The 12,748-nt window shown below is 43.2% G+C and overlaps 1 protein-coding gene across 2 annotated transcripts in view; it reads right to left on the minus strand.

The window, feature by feature from the left end:
* The window catches only part of USO1 (USO1 vesicle transport factor), a 93,720-nt gene extending 81,353 nt beyond the window's left edge, over positions 1-12,367 (minus strand). For both annotated transcript variants that reach the window (XM_059159049.1, XM_059159048.1), the window contains exon 1: positions 12,120-12,367. In XM_059159049.1, coding sequence (XP_059015032.1) covers positions 12,120-12,185 — 66 coding nt within the window. In that variant the 5' untranslated portion in view covers positions 12,186-12,367. The remainder of the gene's footprint in view (positions 1-12,119) is intronic.
* Positions 12,368-12,748: the final 381 nt, after the last annotated feature.

Consider the following 12,748-nt stretch of genomic DNA (forward strand, 5'->3'; position numbering starts at 1 on the left):
CTAATAAGAGCTAATACTGTATTTCACACAAGCTAAGAAGCCATCAATTATAAGATTCATCGTTTTTGAAAAATAATCTCTATGTCCAACATAGGGCTCAAACTCACAAACACATTGAGAGTTATACGCTCTACTGACTAAGCCAGCCAGGCACCCCAACATCCACCAGTTTTTAAAGTAACACCAAGAAAAAAGAAACACAAGCAGTTATAATTACATGATGGAACCTGAATTCAGAGATGTTTGCATGCTAATGTGCATCTCAGAATTGTTAAAATATGGCAATATACAGCACTCAGTATGTGCCAGTCTGTTCTAAAGATCTATGTATTTTAAAATTCATCTAACTAGGGTGCCTGGGTGGCTCAGTGGGTTAAAGCCTCTGCCTTCGGCCCAGGTCATGATCCCAGGGTCCTGGGATTGAGCCCCTCATCAGGCTCTCTGCTCAGCGGGGAGCCTGCTTCTCCCTCTCTCTCTCTGCCTGCCTCTCTGCCTACTTATCATCTCTGTCTGTCAAATAAATAAATAAAATCTTTTAAAAAATACAATAAAATTCATCTAACTTATGCAAAAACTCTATACAGCAGGCACTATTATTATCCACATTTTAGAGGTGAGGAAAGAGAGGCACAGTGGGTAGGTCCAAGTTCACAGAACTAGTAATTGGTTGGCTGGAATTCAAAGCTAAGCAGTTTGAGTGCTTAACTATTACATTAAGTTGGCTCTCTGAGCCTACATTTCTGGCGGCAACGACTGGCTGGAGCTGAGTTCCATCTCCACAGTCCAGTCAGGAAGGCAGGCTCCGGCTTCATCCAGGGCTCTGCTCTCTTCTAACCTGACCTGCTGGACTGAACAACAAGGCTACCCAGCTGACACTTGGGACTGGATTAAACAGCAGGATACTATTTATTAACAAAAACAGTTCTACAGAGAAAAAACACATTTGAATAAAATTTGACACAGAGTTAGTTTTAGCTAGAAGGACCAGAAAGGGGTAATGAGGAAAAACTCGAAGACAGTAGTTCTTCCATTAGTTTATATTATGTGAAGTATTAGGTGCTCTGAGAGATAAATAAAATGATGAAATGAACATGTATCCTGTTATCAAGATGCTTTTATAGTCTGCATATAGTGTAGTTAACAAAGTAACTGAAAATCCGGTTATCGTTTTTTTTAAAGATTTTATTTATTTATTTGACAGAGAGCACAAGTCAGCAGAGAGGCAAGGAAGCAGGCTCCCCGCCGAGCAGAGAGCCCGATGCAGGGCTCGATCCCAGGACCCTGGGATCATGACCTGAGCGAAAGGCAGAGGCTTTAACCCACTGAGCCACCCAGGCGCCCCAAATCCGGTATTTTAAATAATTCTAGTAAAGTGGCTCCATGTTTTAATATGCAAAGAGCTCTAAGACATGTCAATGAAAAAGGTAAGCTGTGAAAACTATAAACAGTATATTATTTATGAATTAAAAAATATGTTCCTACAAATACATAATTCTATTGTACAAACGCATAATTATTCAGAAACCTCTGGAAGGATTTATATCACATTAAGAATCATGGTTACTCAGGGCGCCTGGGTGGCTCAGTGGGTTAAGCCTCTGCCTTCGGCTCAGGTTATGATCCTAGGGTCCTGGGATCAAGCCCTGCATTGGGCTCTCTGCTCAGCAGGGAGCCTGCGACCCCCTCTCTCCGCCTGCTTGTGATCTCTCTGTCAAACAAATAAATAAAATCTTTAAAAAATTAAAAAAAAAATAATCATGGTTACTTCTGGGGGCACCTGGGTGGTGCAGGTGGTTAAGTGCTGGCCGGTCATGACTCACATTTGAGGGACTGAGCCCCAGGAAGGGCTCCATGCTCAGCATGGAGTGCGTGGAGTTAGCTTGTGATTCCCTCTCCCTATCCTCCTATCCCCTGCTCACACAGGTGCTCTCTCTCTCTCTCAATTAAATAAATAAATCTCAAAAAAAAAAAAAAAAAAGAATCATGATTCCTTCTGAAACGAGAATGGAAACTAAAGATGGTAGTCAAAAGGGCCTTAAACTTTACTAGCACTGTTTGCCACTTTGTGTCATAAAAAAAAATTAAAAAGCAGGGACCTGGGTGGCTCAGTGGGTTAAGCCTCTGCCTTTGGCTCAGGTCATGATCTCAGGGTCCTGGGATAGAGCCCTGCATAGGGCTCTCTGCTCAGCAAGGAGCCTGTTTCCCTCTCTCTCTGCCTGCCTCTCTGCCTACTTGTGATTTCTCTCTGACAAAAAAAAAATAAATAAAATCTTTAAAAAACTTAAAAAGCTAATTAACAAAATAATATGTACAATATAATGCAACCCATGGAGGCGATTATGTATCAGAACTCTTCGTCTTCAGTAATTGCCACATGACATTCACAATTTTACCAAGAAAAACCTGAAAAGGACAAATAATCTACTAACAATTGGTAAACTGAGCATAATCAGAATGACAGCCTAATAATCCTAATTTAATATTTGTTTTGCTAACCAACAGTCCTATTTATTTTTATTCAGATATACACAAAGGAGACCAAAAAAAGAAGCACTGGGAATAGGAGTGACTAGGAAAGAAATAAGTGAGATGAGGCATGTGAAACTGAAAAACCACTGAAAAGTAAAAAGGGAAAAAAGGAAGGTGGCATAAAACTAGCATGCTGAAGGTGCGTTTACAGCTTAAAGACACTGACATAATGTAGTCTGCAGTATTTCCTCACCATTCCCAACAGAAACCCCGATTTTTTTTAAAGTACTCAGTAACTACTTAACTGACGCAAAAATGGAGAACAAAATGCCAGTTCAAAAAATCTAATTCGACCATTCATTTATTCAATAAATACTTACCAAGCATTCAATACCAACATATTTGATCATATAACTGTCTTCATGAAGCTTAAAACATAGTTACAGCTTCCCTGGAGTGAACTTCCCCAACCATGACTATTTACTATAGAACTAAAATAATTCATGTTAACCAATAATCAATTCATTTACATTGTTTTAATGGAACAACAAAAAAAAATTAGTGTTTTAGAACACTAAAAGAACCAGATATTTATTTTAAATTGAACTCTACAGCTCAGAAGATTTTAAAAGAAAAGCAAAGGTCAAGCTTTATCCTCAGATGACCTAAATTATCATGATCTAAAAAAAATGTAGGAACATTATGAAGTCAAACACCAGTCTCTTTGCAAAATAAATCCAATGAATCTAACACACTCTATTTCCATTACAATTAACAATAAGTCAGCCAAGGTAAAATACTGCCTCATTTATTCTCCCTATTTTCTCTAAGAAATGAACAATGCTTTCCAAAAATACATTCTTTCCAAGCAAGGCATCATTATGAAACTTGTCTACCAACTAACCTATCACAAATGCCAGCATCTCAAAGTCTTAACATCTAAATGTTTTCAAGTTAAAGGTAACTTTTTGTACAAAAATGTGGATAGCATTTCTGCCTAAGGTATAAAAATATAAGCAGGCCTTTTCTAGGATCCTCACACAAACCAAAAACAACAACAAAACAAAACAAAAAAACAGTATAAACAACAGAAGCGTATAAAAAGAGAAAAATGGTACTTCCTATCAGCAAATTTACCTAATTCTTCTATTCTCTTCTAAAAGATAATCAGATTCAAGAGTGATTATAACTAATTCTCAAACCATAAAGCACTGGACTTAATTTACCTTTTAGGTATTTAAATGGGTTACTTCAAAAACTACATAAAACAGATGCTAACGAAAGAGTTCTTAAGGGATGCCTGGGTGGCTCAGTAGGTTAAGCCGCTGCCTTCAGCTCAGGTCATGATCCCCAAGTCCTGGGATCCAGTCCCACATTGGGCTCCTTGCTCGGGGGGAGCCTGCTTCTCTCTCTGCCTCTGCCTGCTTGTGTGTGCTCTCTCTCTCTCTGACAAATAAATAAATAAAATCCTTAAAAAAAAAAAAAAAAAAGACTTCTTGAACGTAGCATTCCTTTAAAAAATATATTCTCTAGGATGTTTTCCCAAGGTATGTTCTTCAGAACACAGATCTATAAGGTTTCCTGAGGAAAAAAGGGATCTGGTCAAAAAAATTGGCAAATACAACTTACTTTATATCTCCATCTTGAAAATATCTGTGAACTGCTTAATAAACCTTGTATAAATACTAACTTTTTGTTTGGTTTTTGATCATCACCCAGCACATTTCTTTGGCAACAAATTTAAATACATCTGTTCACGTTTTGGGGAACATACATTGGTACCAGTAGGGTGCATAATATTTAAATGATTCTAGTTTTTTAAAATTGCCCTTAATAATCTACAACAACCGGGGGGCGCCTGGGTGGCTCAGTAGGTTAAGCCTCTGCCTTTAGCTCAGGTCATGATCTCAGGGTCCTGGGATCAGGCCCCACATCAGGCTCTCTGCTCAGCAGGGAGCCTGCTTCCCCCTCTCTCTCTGCCTTCCTCTCTGCCTACTTGTAATCTCTGTCAAATAAATAAATAAAATCTTTAAAAAATAATAGTAATCTACAATAACCTTCAGAAAAGCCATATAGTTTTAAAAAGAATATGAGACATCCTTGGGTGGATATAGAAGTGATCAAAACATCAATCATTATTAGGTTTTCTCTGACACTGTCACTGCAAGAGAGAAAACACTTTCCAGTTACGACACTGACCGGGTTATTAATGTAGAATATGAAACTTGAACCCAAATAGGAGTTTCAGACTATACATTTATAGTAACATGGTATAAAATGCTTGACCAAACCAAAACTATGTCTAAATTTAAGCACACATTCCTTAATAATGATTTTATAATAAGAAAGTACAGCTGTCTCTTTATTGTTAGCCTTTTTGCTTTCTAAGCCAGTTATGATCAAACCTAATTTAAAAAGAGATGACTTTGAGGCCCCTGGCTGGCTCAGTCAGTACAGCATGTGACTCCTCATCTTGGGGTCTTGAGTTCATGCCCCATGAAGGGCCTGGAGCCTACTTTAAAAAATAATAATAAAGGGGCTCCTGGTGGCTCAGTCCATTAAGCGGCTGCCTTCGGCTCAGTCATGATCCCAGAGTCCTAAGATCGCCCGGTGTCAGGCTCCCTACTCAGTGGGGAGCCTACTTCTCTCTCTCCCTCTGCCTGCTCACTCTGCCTACTTGTGCTCTCTCTATCAAATAAATACATAAAATCTTTAAAAAATAACAATAATAATAGTATAAAAAAATAAAAAGAGATGACTTATCAATACAGTAATTCCACACACTTTTTCAGGACATAAGCAACTTTCATGCCTTGGGATACAGCTTGAGAAAAGAAACCCTCGCTATGATTTACCATCAAATGTTAACACTTGGGATTTTCTTTTTTAAAGATTTTATTTAATTTGAGAGATAATGAGACAATGAGAGAGGGGGGTGAGCAGGAGAGGGAGAAGCAGACTCTCCACTGAGCAGGGAACCCAATGAGGGGCTTGATCCCGGGACTGCAGCATGATGACCTGAATTGAAGACAGTCTTTTAAACGAGCCACCCAGGCACCCCAACACATGAAATTTTCAAGAAATTAGCTTTTAAAAAAAATTTATTAGGGGCATCTGGGTGGCTCAGTCACTTAAGCGGCTGCCTTGGTCTCAAGTCATGATCTCAGGGTCCTAGGATGGAGCCCCGTGCCAGGCTCTCTGCTCAGCAGGGAGTCTGCTTCTCCCTCCCCCTCTGCCTGCTTGTGCTCTCTCTGTCAAATAAATAAATAAAAACCAAAAAAAAAAAGTTATTAGTTGAAAGGTAGATGGAAAATTAAGTATGTATGAGCATTCAAAAAAATAAGTAGGAATTTTAGTAGAATTAGTGTTTAGTTGCACCCAGCAAAGTATGTCTAGACTAAAGAAGCTTCAATCACCAGAAATCAGTGCCTTTATTTAAGGCAAAAAGGAGAAATCAAATTTAAAAGTATTTGACTCTAAGTGGCACCTGGCTGGCTCAGTTGGAAAAGCATGCGAACTCTTGATCTCAGGGTCATGAGTTCAAGCCCCACAATGGGTGTAGACATTACTTAAATAAAAGTATTTGACTCTTAGGGGTGCCTGGGTGGCTCAGTTAGTTAAAGTCTCTACCTTCTGCTCAGGTCATAATCCCAGGGTCCTGGAATTGAGCCCTGAACCGGGCTCTCTGCTCAGTGGGGAGCCTGCTTCCCCCTCTCTCTTGCCTGCCTCTCTGCCTACTTGTGATCTTGCTCTGTCAAATAAACAAATAAAAATCTTTAGAAAAAAATAATAAATAAAATATAAATATTTTACAAATAAATATTATGATTTTTATAATTATAAATAAATATTATATAAATAAAATAAAAAATAATAAACCAGACATTATTTTAAAAAAGTATTTGACTCTAAAATATGCAGAGTTTGGGGCACCTGGGTGACTCAGTGGGTTAAGCCTCTGCCTTCGCCTCAGGTCATGGTCTCAGGGTTCTGGGATCGAGCCCTGCATCGGGCTCTCTGCTCAGCGGGGAGCCTGCTTCCTCTTCTTTCTCTGCCTGCCTGTCTGCCTACTTGTGATCTCTGTCTGTCAAATAAATAAATAAAATCTTTTTTAAAAATAAATAAATTAATAAAATAAAATATGCAGAGTCTAATCAGGATGAAATTCTAGACTTAAAATATTTAAAATTTTATAGAATTATTCATTATCATATAAGTATAACAATCCAAAGTTACTCTTACCTGACAGTATGAAAAGTTAGGTAATATAAAATCAGTAACAGAGGCACCTGGCTGGCTCAGTCAGTAAAGCTTGTAACTACTGATCTTGGGGTGGTAAGCTTGAGCCCCATGATGGGTGTAGAGATTACTTAAAAATGAAATCTTTTTTAAAAAGATCAATAATGTGACTCTAATACATCCAGAAGATATTTAAGTTCACTAACTGAAAAGAGTCCTCTCGGGTCCCCTCCCTATTGGAGAGCTTTGTATTATCACCCAATATCGCTCAATAATGTTTGCTTTGCTGCCCACCAAAAAAAAAAAAAAAAAAAAAAGTATTGGTCTAGGGGCACCTGGGTGGCTCAGTGCATTAAGCCTCTGCCTTTGGCTCAGGTCATGATCCCAGGGTCCTGAATGGAGCCCTGAACCGGGTTCTCTGCTCAGCAGGGAGCCTGCTTCCCCCTCTTGCTCTGCCTGCCTCTCTGCCTGCTTGTGATCTCTGTCTGCCAAATAAATAAAATCTTAAAAAAAAAAAAAAAAAGTATTGGTCTAGCACCTAGTAATTTGTAAGCTGCTATGATTATAGATCTGGGATTTCATTCATATAACACTATAATTCATTCTTTTATTGAAGATTTATTTATTTGAGAGCCAGAGAGCCAGAGAGTGAGCAAGCACAAGTGGGGGGAGAGGCAGAGGACGAAGGAGAGGGAGAGGATCTCCAACAGACTGCTCATGGAGCACAGAACCCAACACGGGGCTCCGTCTCATGACCCAAAGATCACGACCTGAGCTGAAACCAAGAGTCGGACAATTAACTGACTGAGCTACCCAGACACCCCTATAATTCATTCAACAAATACTTATTGAATATCTACTACTATGGAAAAACAAGGACTGAAATATTTTAAAACTCTTCCCTAAAGACATTTAAAAGTCTAGAAGAGATGGGGCACCTGGGTGGCTCAGTGGGTTAAAGCCTCTGCCTTCGACTCAGGTCATAATCCCAGGGTCGAGGGCGCCTGGGTGGCTCAGTGGGTTAAGCCGCTGCCTTCGGCTCGGGTCATGATCTCAGGGTCCTGGGATCGAGTCCCACATCGGGCTCTCTGCTCAGCAGGGAGCCTGTTTCCCTCTCTCTCTCTCTCTGCCTGCCTCTCCATCTACTTGTGATTTCTCTCTGTCAAATAAATAAATAAAATCTTAAAAAAAAAAAAAAAAAAAAAAAAAAATAATCCCAGGGTCGAGCCCCACATCAAGCTCCCTGCGGAGCGGGGAGGCTGCTACCCCACCTCTCTCTGCCTGCCTCTCTGCCTACTTGTGATCTCTGTCTGTCAAATAAATAAATAAAATTTGGGGGGAAAAAAGTCTAGAAGAAATGATACAAATAGTAGAAAGCATAAGAAATGTACCATCTAGTTAAAATGTGAAGATTGCTGAGGTGGGGGGAACAATATGGGTGGATTTAAAGGACCGTGATGGGTACCTGGGTGGCTCAGTTGGTTAAGCATCTGACTCTTGATTTTGGCTCAGGTCACCACCTCAGTGTCCTGGGATGGAGCCAACATAAGGTTCTGCACTGGTCATGGAGCCTGCTTAGCACTATCTGTCTCTCTCTCTCCCTCTGCCTCTGCCCGCCCCCGCCCCTACCAGGCACAGGCTTGTGCTCTCTTTAAAAAAAAAAAAAAAAATTTAAAGGACAGGTACACTTTAGGTGTGTCTGTGTGAATGGCTCAGCCGCTAGAGCATGCAACTCCCAGGGTTGTAAGCTTGAGCCCCATGTTCGGTGTATAGATCATGCAAAAATTTTTTTAAAGATGTTATTTATTTATTTGACAGACAGAGATCACAAGCAGACAGAGAGGCAGGCATAGAGAGAGAGGGGGAAGCAGGCTCCCGGCCAAGCAGAGAGCCCGATGAGGGGCCTGATCCCAGGACCCTGAGATCATGATCTGAGCCGAAGGCAGAGGCTTTAACCCACTGAGCCACCCAGGCGCCCCAGATCATGTAAAATTTTTTAAAATCTTTAACCAAAATAAATAAATAAATAAATAAAGTAAAATAAAGGACAGGCAGACCTTAGACAAAGAGGCTTTCTGCTGAAGAAAAGCACAAAAGATGGAAAATCACAATGAAGATAATTTAATTTTACAGAAATGGAAAAAAATGCAAAATAGTAAACAATGATGTGTGATTGGAGATTCCCAATTCTGGCAACTTAAATATCCAGACCAGATCAAATCACCAATTAAAACATCTAAAATTGTATCACTCATTCTATTGCTGCTCTACAAATACTTTCAAATTAGTGACCCATGACCTCTTTTACCCATTATATTTCCTAATGGAATGAGATGATGACACAAATTTTATTCACACTGTAACTTGGAGCAAACTTTTAATTCTCTTCATAAGACAAATTATTTTCCAATTTTGAGTATACAAGCTCAAACTTAGGCAAGAACAAGAACCTTCATTTTTGGGCGCCGGGATGGCTCACTGGGTTAAGCCTCTGCCTTTGGCTCAAGTCATGATCTCAGGGTCCTGGGATAGAGTCCCGCATCGGGCTCTCTGCTCAGCAGGGGGTCTGCTTCCCTTTCTCTCTCTGCCTGCCTCTCTGCCTACTTGTGATCTCTCTGTCAAATAAATAAAATCTTAAAAAAAAAAAAAAAAAAAAAGAACCTTCATTTTCCTTTCAATTTATATAAACAACACACAAGTGATAGTCAAGCTTCATTTTTAAGTCAAAGTGCAAAAATTAAGTTGTTCCATTCACTATGGAAGATCAGTGTTCTAGTCTCAGTTCTGTAATACTGTGCAAGCTGCTTTAGTGATCTGTGCCTGAGTTTCCTAACTTGTAAAATGAGGTGGTTCAACCTGGATGATCAGCAAAGGACATTCTAATTTCAAAATCCTATACTTGATGCTACACCATCTTTTCCACAGAAGTCATTATGATAAGGCCAACTATTAAAAAAAGGGGGGGTCTTCCTCCAAAAACATGTAATAAAAAACTATCCTTTATTGAGCACATACTAAATGCCAGGCTCTATTTCGTTCTTTCTCTTTCCTTTTTTAAGATTTTATTTGAGAGAGACAGAGAGCTAGAGAGCACGAGCATGGTGGAGGGGCAGAGTGGGAGGAAGAAGCAGACTCCCCACTGAGCAGGGAGCCCAGAGCAGGGGGCTAGATGCAAGGACCCTGGGATCATGACCTGAGCCAAAGACAGACACTTAAACGACTGAGCCACCCAGGCACCCCATCAGGCTCTATTTCTTATTTCACTTAATCCTCATTTACAACCATAAAAGCAGGTGGTTCCCCTACTTTACTCACAAGGTGTTATCCATCTCTTGACTGGTCCAATCAAATTAGGGGTGAAAGACAAGGATTCAAATCAGATCTAAATCCAAACCAAGCTCTAATAAACCATACTTGCTGCCTCAAATGAAAAAATACCAGAAATATAGGGGCGCTGGGTGGCTCAGTTGTTAAGTGTCTGCTTTCCGCTCGGGTCATGATCCAAAGATCGGGCCCCAAGTAGGGCTCCCTGCTTGGTGGGAAGCCTGCTTCTCCCTCTCCCACTCCCCCTGCTTGTGTTCCCTCTTTCACTGTGTCTCTTCCAGCCAAATAAGTAAATGAGATCTTAAAAAATATATATATCAGAAACAAAACAAACAAAACCTGAAGACGTACGCTGTGACTTGGGTAATCTGGAGAGAGTATGGTCTTATAATAGGGCAGTTTGAGTGCCTTGTAACCATGTGGGAGCAGACAGAAGGCAAACATGGGGAGAGAGAGAGAGAGAGTGTGTGTGTGTGTGTGTGTGTACGCGGCCCCCCCACACGCGCGTGAAATCTAATTTTCAAATGAAGGAAAACAGATTCACCAGCTTTCAACTTACGCTTTAAACAGTTCTAATCCAGATCTGAGAGGTTAATTTTAATATTACGTAAATTTCCAAAATTCCCAGATAAGTATTAAAATATGGGCATCAGCAAGAAAACTTCCTTGAAAAAGGCAAACCATGGTTGAATCCTGACCCTACTACTAACAGTGTGCGACCTTGGTCAAGTTACTTCATCTCTCGAAACCTCATTTCATTTGTAAAGTGAAGATACCATCATCCATCTTGCAAGGTGGTTAGATTAATGGAGAATACAGATTATAGAGAGCTCAGCATAGTACCTTCCTCAAGGTAAGAGCTTGACAAACGAAAGGTATTATTATCCCTCCAGATCCGGGCAACACAGAACATAGGGCCTATGTTCATAGACATCCCAATTATGTCTATGAATACGACACAAAGTTTGCCTTTAAAATGTCATACTTTGTCACTTTTCTGTAGATCTAAAATTATTCTCGGGGTGCCTGGGTGGCTCAGTCGTTGGTTAAGCCTCTGCCAAGCGTGGCCTCAGGTCCTGATCTCAGGGTTGTGGGATCGAGACCAGCACTGGGCTCCCGGCTCCGGGGAGAGCCTACTTCTCCCTCTCCCGCCCACCCGGCTTGTGTTCCCTCTCTCGTTGTCTCTCCCTCTCTGTCAAATAGATAAATAAAATCTTAAAAATTATTCTCAAATAGTTTATTTTGAAAATGCCGCACACACTAATTTCTAATAGAAACTAACCAAACTTCAGAGTAAGTTTATGCTAAACCTAACGCTGAACCAACGATCCAACACAGCTTTCCATGGCTGACAAGTTTTTAAAGTGACGCTGCAAATCCTGTTTGCACCGAGGGTTCAGACTTCTGAATGGGGTGAGCGTAAGGGAGCGCCACGGAGGCGTCCCGGGGCGGCGTGAGCGCGAAGTACCCCTACACGCTCAAGCGAGCATTTCCCCAAAGGCACGGAGTTGGAGGAGCCCGAAAAACGAGGTCTGAACTAGTTAACACTTGCCAGAAGGACCTCCCTGCAGTTGAAGGGGCAGGAGCAGGTGGCTCTGTGCCCCCAAACTATCTTTTTACTCTCAGCCACAGGCTCGGGTCAACAGCTGGGTTTTCAACCTCGCAGCCCCCCCAGGCCCCACTCCAGGCTGCGGCGGAGGCAGCAGCACTTCAGCTTCCTCTCGACGCGGGCGAAGGCGGCCAGGGCCCGCAGCCCCCGGAGGCACAGGGGACAGGTCGAGCCACCTGGGCGCAGGACCGAGCCCTTCCCGGGCGGCACCGGCGGAGGACCACCCCCCAGGCCGGGCCTGCGGGGCTCCGGGGCGCGGCTCCTGTCAGCCCGGCCGGAACGCCGCGGAGGGGGCTGCGCGGGGGGCGTCAGGGAGGAACTCCGCGGTTTCAGCAGAGGAAGGGAGGCAACGGGAGAGGCGGCATGTGGACCCCCAGCCCACGGCGGGGCGCGGGAAGTCACCTCCAGGCCCCCGAATCCTCCGTCCCGTTCCTGCCCGAACCCTTCCCAAGTCGCGGACCCATCGCGCTCCCCTCACCGTCTCGGCTTCTGTGTGCTGGGGTCCGGCGCTCTGACCCCCCATCACCCCGCGGAGGAAATTCATCTCGTCGCTCAGCCACCGGCTCTACCGGCCCCTTCGGGAAAGGAAAGGTAACTTTCCCTGCCTCCGGCAGGGCCTGGCCCCCAAGCCCGCACTCTGCACTCCCCAGCCGCGGCCACCAACGCCTCCTACTCGGCGGCCGCTCCAGCCCCCTGAGCCCGGAAACAGCCGCCACCACGAGTGAAGATGCGCATGCGCGGGGACGTGGCATTACGTGGCGGCTCGAAGGGCGAAGGCAAAGGGGAAAAGTAGGCGAGCGGAGGCCGGTAGCCCGTACCCGCCCAAGCCCCGCCCCACCGCGCTGGCCCCTCCTCCCTCGGCAGGGACACGCCTTCTGCTCCCGCCCTCCGCGGGTAGCGACCGCCGGCCCCCGTCACCCACGTGGTCGAAGCCCGGCCCTGCCGGCTGGAGAGAATCCCGGTAGTGTACGTGTTTGGGCTTGCGGGGTGTTTAATTGTCGCCGGAGGGGACGTACTGCCAGCTGTCGAGTCTGGGGTCGTATTCTGTGGAGTCGAAAGTGAAATTTTACTTCGGCCGACGTGACAGGTAAGGGGTCCCGGCCCCTG

This window comes from Mustela lutreola, chromosome 1 (genome assembly GCF_030435805.1).
Source record: "Mustela lutreola isolate mMusLut2 chromosome 1, mMusLut2.pri, whole genome shotgun sequence".
NCBI classification, from domain to species: Eukaryota; Metazoa; Chordata; class Mammalia; order Carnivora; family Mustelidae; genus Mustela; species Mustela lutreola.